This window comes from Propithecus coquereli, unplaced genomic scaffold (assembly GCF_000956105.1).
Source record: "Propithecus coquereli isolate 6110/MARCELLA unplaced genomic scaffold, Pcoq_1.0 Scaffold531, whole genome shotgun sequence".
NCBI lineage: Eukaryota > Metazoa > Chordata > Mammalia > Primates > Indriidae > Propithecus > Propithecus coquereli.
In genome coordinates this window covers 507,190-513,241 of record NW_012151186.1, presented here as the reverse complement: position 1 = coordinate 513,241, position 6,052 = coordinate 507,190, and the positions used below count along the sequence as shown (strand labels likewise).

Here is a 6,052-nt window from a genome sequence, read left to right as displayed (position 1 = left end):
ATAGCAAGACCCCATCTCTTAAGAAAAATAATATATGGCCGGGTGTGGTGGTTCACGCATGTAATCCTAGCTTTCTGGGTGGCCGAGGCGGGAGGATAGCTGCAGTTCAGGGGTTTGACACCAGCCTGAGCACAGTGAGACCCCATCTCTAGAGACAAGAAACGAAAAAAAAGACAAAAAAAATACACAAAACCAGAAAACCCAGCTGGGCATTGTGGTGTGCGCCTGTAGTCCCAGCTACTAGGGAGGCTGAGGCAGAAGGATGGCTCACAGCCCAGGACCTGGAGCTTGTAGTGACCTACAATCATTGCACTCTACCCAGGGACCCCGAGTGACACTCCGTCTCAACAACAACAACAACAAAAAAAAAAAAAGGAAAAAAAAAAAGGAAAAGTAGGGAGAAACCAAGCTCCTGGGCTTGGCTAACCCTATCACACCTGCTCCCACTCTAAACGACTATGTGTTGTTTGTGCCTGCTCTTTTAGAAATGCTTCTGTGGGTGCCTGTGTTATGTTCAGGAATGCCTGAAAGCAGGCAGTCTTTCTGTGCCTGCGCATGGGAAGGGTGAGTCTCAGATCTGCCCTGGACGTAGAGTTCTGGGGGTGAGGAGGAAGGGACCAGAGCTCCTTGGCTGAACTCACCCCCATGCACACCCGGTCCCTGTTACCACTTCCTCCAGGCTTGGGAAGCAGTCCCCAGAGTAGATGCTGGTACCGTGAGTGGACAGGTGATCACCCACTCTGAGAACGACCACCATGCGCCAGTTGGTCCTCAGCCCCAGCCCAGTTCACAGCTGCCTCACCTGTAAGATCTGTGAATGTCCTGCAGATCTAAATCTCTACTCTAGAATTAGGACTCACTTGATGGTGTGAAGGGTGAGAGAAATAGAAGGTAAGTTTGAACCGAATTGACCTAGTTCCTGAGCTCTCTGAGATAAAAGTCAGTTTTTTGCCTTTAGCTGCTTGGAGCTAATAATATAATGGAAATCACTAACCCTTATGAATGATTCGCATCTGCCCAGCACTGTGCTAAGTGATTTATGTACGTGGTCTCAGTCCATTTTGTTCTCAAAATAGCCCTGTTGTTCCTCCCTTTTTACACAGGAGGAAACTGAGGTTTATGAGGGTCACTGAGAGCCTGCCCTGTGCTGGGTCTTAGTAGGGTGCACGCTAAATGGTGTCCCCGGCCAAGGAGCTCTCGTGTGGCCGCGGTTGGTGTGGGGCAGGAACAGAGGTGGGAGCCCGGGACGAGCATTGCCCTGGAGGCCAGCCCTGCTCGGAATCACAGCTCCTGTGAGCCCCAGGGAGGTACGTTGAAGCCAGCCTCAGAAATCTTTGTTTATTGGACCTTCAGGGCCTCACGTCTCACCAGAAATCTGCATTGGGGAACAAACTCCCCATGCCCAGAACTCGTCTTTCTAGAAGGGAGTGGTGAACTTGGAAGCCGAGTGAGGAAGAGATGGCCCCTGACCAGGTTTTGGTCACTGTTAGGGGGACTTTTTTCCCATGTCACATTTCAGGAAAGCTGTCAGGATGTGGGAGTCAGGGCTCGCTTGTTGGACGATCGAATCATCCCTCCATCGTGAACGTGGAGTTTTAGCCACGGAGTCCACTGTTTTTGATGAGGTGCCACGTCTTCCCGAAGCTCCCGTTTTTACTGGTGGCACCTGTGCTCTGAGCTTTAGAGAGCCCTGACTTTCTCTTTTGTTTCTTTTTTCTTTTCTGTTTAGAAACAGTGTCCAGGCTGGAGCGCAGTCACTGCAGCCTCAAACTCCTGGGCTCAGGCAATCCTCCTGCCTCAGCCTCCTGAGTAGCTGGGACCACAGGCTTATACTACCAAGCTCAGCTAATTTTCTTTTTCTCGCTACGTTACCCAGGCTGATCTCAAACTCCTGACCTCACGCGATCCTCCTTAGCCTCCCAAAGTGCTGGGGTTGTTACAGGCATGAGCCACCACGCCTGGCCAAGGTTGAGTTTTTGACTGTTGAAGGGATGCCAGTTAAGAATTCTCTGTTCTAGTTTGTGTCTACTAACAAGTATTAAAGTAAGATTCAAAATTCAGCATTTGGCAATTAGTGCTTTACTTTCATATTAATACATTGTAATTTTTCTGCTGATACCATGTTTTCTTAAAGCCAAGTTTTTGAACATGTTCCAAAATATGTGATACGTTTTCAAGTGTGTCATTGATTTCAGAAATGCGCTAGAGTCAGAAAAGTTCTCTGGGGAGTGGTGGTCCAGGACGAGAGCTCCCTCATTAGAAAATGTGCAAATTATGATCAGAAATGTTGGAGAGGCTCATATTGGCAGATATTAAAATTATTTTCTCCCAAACAATTAACGTACTGGTCCAATAATAGGACAATTATTAATTACTAGGACAAAAATTAATGGAATAAAATATTAATAGATTGCTGGAGTCTGGGAGTTCAAGACCAGTCTGGGCAACATAGTGAGACCCTGTCTCTACACAAAATAAAAAAATAAAAAATATTAGTGGGGCAAGGTGTCGGGTGCCTATTGTCCCAGCTACTTGGGAGGTTGAGGCAGGAGAAAAAGAAAAATCCAAAAAAGAAATTCCAGATGGAGACTCCAGTTTATCTAGGAATTAGTCCGTAATACACGTGTCATTTTATGTGGTGACAGAAAGGGTGGATTATGTAGTAGATGGTTTGGAACATTTGCTTAGTTATTTTGAAAAAGGTTAAACTAGATTCTCATTCGGTATATATATACCAAAATAAAATCTAAATGGATTAAATCATTAAATTTAAAAAGCAAAACCATAAAAGAGTTCGAAGAACATAGAGGGGAATATTCCTCATCTTGAAATGGGAGGGGCCTTTCTAAGTAAAAGTACAGTTGACCTTTGAGCAGTGGGGGGTGAAGGCCCCGACCCCCTGTGCAGTAGGATAAGCTTTGTGTAACCTTCGGCTCCCCAGAAACTTTGCTAATAGCCTCATGTGGATAGGAAGCTGATGACACACACACTCCTTTAGCACATGTGTTGTGTGTATTACATACTGTATTCTTACAATAAAGTAAGCTAGGTGAAAAATGTTATTAAGAAAATCATAAAGAAGAGTAAATACATTTACTATTCATCTTGAGGTGGATTATCATAAAAGTCTCCCTCACGTCGAGTAGGCTTGGGAGGAGGAGGAGGGCTTGGTCTTGCTCTCTCATGGGTGGCAGAGGCAGAAGAAAATTGGAGTATGTGGACCAGCACAGTCCGGACCTATGTTGTTCAAGGGTCGACGGAGAAGGAGGAAGGGTTTTTGCAAAGGAGAAGACGGATGGGCCTGAGCAGCGTCTGTGTTCTGCCTTGCGTGTTGTGTCATGGCTACACAGGAACATGCTTGGTTCTCCTAATTCTGGTTCCTGGAAGGAATAGCTGTGGCAGCTTCCTCGTTATAATTCTTGGCGTACTGTCAATGCTCAAATACATGCTCGTGGAATTGCATTCTAGTCACAGCTGTACTAGCGAGTGCTGTGGTGCAGGATGACAGGAGAACAAGTTGTCATTGTCCTTGGCTGGTGCTCCATCCTGCAGCTGCTCACGCCTGGCGAGCCCTCCAATGGCCGGGGTGTAGGTCTTCTGCTTTCGAGTGATTGTCTTGTGTTTTGTTTGGGCTGAACTGTAGCTTGCCTTGAGAAAATAGGTGATGTTCATGTCTGTTAAATTTGCATAGGAGGATAATTATTTACTTATCCAAAGAATCAATCTTTCTTTTCTTTTTTTTCCTCTTCTTTCTTCCTTTCTTCTCCCCTCCCCTCCTTTCCTCTCCCCTCCTCTCTCTTTTCCTTTTCTTTCTTTCCTTCCTTTCTTGACAGGGTCTTGCTCTGCCACCCAGACTGGAGTGTAGTGATGAAATCATAGCTCACTGTAGCCTCGAACTCCTGGGCTCATGCAGTCCTCCTGTCTCAGTCTCCTGAGTAGCTAGGACCGCAGGTGCATCTCAGCACACCTGGCTAATTTTTTAAAAAATTTTTTTGTAGGGATGGTGCTTTACTATGTTGCTCAGGCTGGTCTCAAACTCCTGGCCTCAAGCAATCCTCCCACCTCGACCTCCTTGGGTGCTGGGATTATAGGGCTGCGCCACCGCGCCCAGCAGAGTCTTTTTTGTGAGAACCTTCCCTGGATTCCTGTTGTCCTTCTGCTGCGATTGTGAGTAGAGTTAGTCTGTCTGTGAGTTTTCGGGACTGTTGACTGCATATAACAAGCACAAGGTCCTCAGATGTGCCTCCAGCAGACTTTCTTCATGGCCAAGTGCTTAACTCCGTCCTGTCCATTCAGAGGAAGACACCTCTTTCCTAAAGAGCAGTGCGGAAGGCAGCTGAGAAACAGCTCTGCCAGCCACTCACGGTGGGCCTAGGTAGAGATTTCCCAGAAAGCAGTTGCTTGGGATGCTACTCACTGGTGAGAAGGAATGACTGAGCTGGGCATGGTGGCTCACGCCTGTAATCCCACTCCGTGGGAGGCTGAGACGGGGGATCGCTAGAGTCTGGGAGTTCAAGACCAGTCTGGGCAACATAGTGAGACCCTGTCTCTACACAAAATAATAAAAATAAAAAAAATCAGTGGGGCAAGGTGTCAGATGCCTGTTGTCCCAGCTACTTGGGAGGTTCAGGCAGGAGGATCGCTTGAGCCCAGAAAGTTTGAGGCTGCAGTGAGCTCCAATTCCGTTTTTTTAATGAAGACAAAAAAAAAAGGGAATGAGCTGCTTGCACGTGAAATAACTTGGATGAATCTTAAGGGAATTGTGCTGAGTGGAAAAGGCCAGTCCCAGCAGATTACATCATGCATGGTTTTCATTTTTCATAAAACGTTCTCCAAAGACAGAATTACAGAGATGGAAAACAGATTTGTGGTTGCCAGGGGTTAGGAGCTGGGGGGCGGAGACAGCATGAGGGAGCCTTGTAATGGAGCTGTTGTGTGAGTCTCGACTGTGGTAGTTGGTTACATTGAACATACACCCGTGATGAAATCGCACAACACTAAGCACTCAAATGAGCACGTGTCATGTGACAATCTGAGGAAGACGAGTAGACTGTGACGTGTCGATATCCTGGGTGTGTTGTTTGTGGCTTTGCAAGATGTCACCGCTAGAAGCAGCTGGGCAGCATTGACAAGGAATCACTCTGTTTTAATTCTTGCAGCCACCTGGGAATCTATAGTCATTTCATAATAAGAAATCAGGGAAAGAGCGGTATGGACAATTAGCAGCCAGCCTCCGTGGAGAATGCCGGCGTTGCCCTGTGGTGTGAGTGCTCCGTGAGGCAGGCCCTCCTCCTCGTCTTCTGCCAGCGTCAGCACCGGGATTCCCGGGAGCCGTTCATCACAAGGCTCACGTTTGGGCTTAATTTCTTCAGGAGGAATTTCTGAGTGTGAAGACCCGGGCTTGCTTCCATAGCTGCTTCCTTGAAATTCAGTAGCATTGGCAGTTTATCTTCAGGTGACGCATTTAGGTGACATTTTTTCCTTCCTTAGAGGAATTTTGATGACAACTTGCCAGTGGCCCCGCAGGCTGTGCGGTGGGTGCAGGGTGTGGTGGCTTGGGCGGCAAGTGTGCATTTCCTGAGCAGCTCCGACAACAGTACCGTGTCGGACTCAGGCAGGAGAGACTCAAGTTGTGACCTGCGTTCTCCGTTAGCTTGAAGTTTATTTAAATAGCCCAGATAACTGCATGAGGGGTCAGGAACAAAAGGTCCCTGAATGTCACATTCCCAATGCAAGCGACCACAGCACAGATGGAGCAGAGGACAGAGGCATGTTTGGGCAACTCAGAAGGGCTGTCCCGAGGGACTTGGTTTGGGAGGAAGTCACAGAGTTCATGGGGAGGAGGTAGAGTGTCTAAATGGCATTCTCTGTTTAGAATCTCAGGGTCAGATGTTTCTTCTCTTACACCTTATTTTCAGCCAGTCTTTTCAGTGTCTTATACTGTCCCGTTATGTCTGCTCTTGTCTTCCTGGTGCCGGCCCTGTGATTTCATGCTGATTGTGTACTACAGATACCTGTGGGTTCTTTAGGGTTGGATTTTTTTTTTTTTTTT

At 47.3% G+C, this 6,052-nt stretch overlaps 1 protein-coding gene across 1 annotated transcript in view; it reads left to right on the top strand.

The window, feature by feature from the left end:
- The window catches only part of SPG7 (spastic paraplegia 7 (pure and complicated autosomal recessive)), a 41,609-nt gene that overhangs the window by 8,685 nt on the left and 26,872 nt on the right, over nt 1-6,052 (top strand). Inside the window, exons 3-4 of the mRNA XM_012657173.1 lie at nt 323-393; nt 3,147-3,165. Coding sequence (XP_012512627.1) covers nt 323-393; nt 3,147-3,165 — 90 coding nt within the window. The remainder of the gene's footprint in view (nt 1-322; nt 394-3,146; nt 3,166-6,052) is intronic.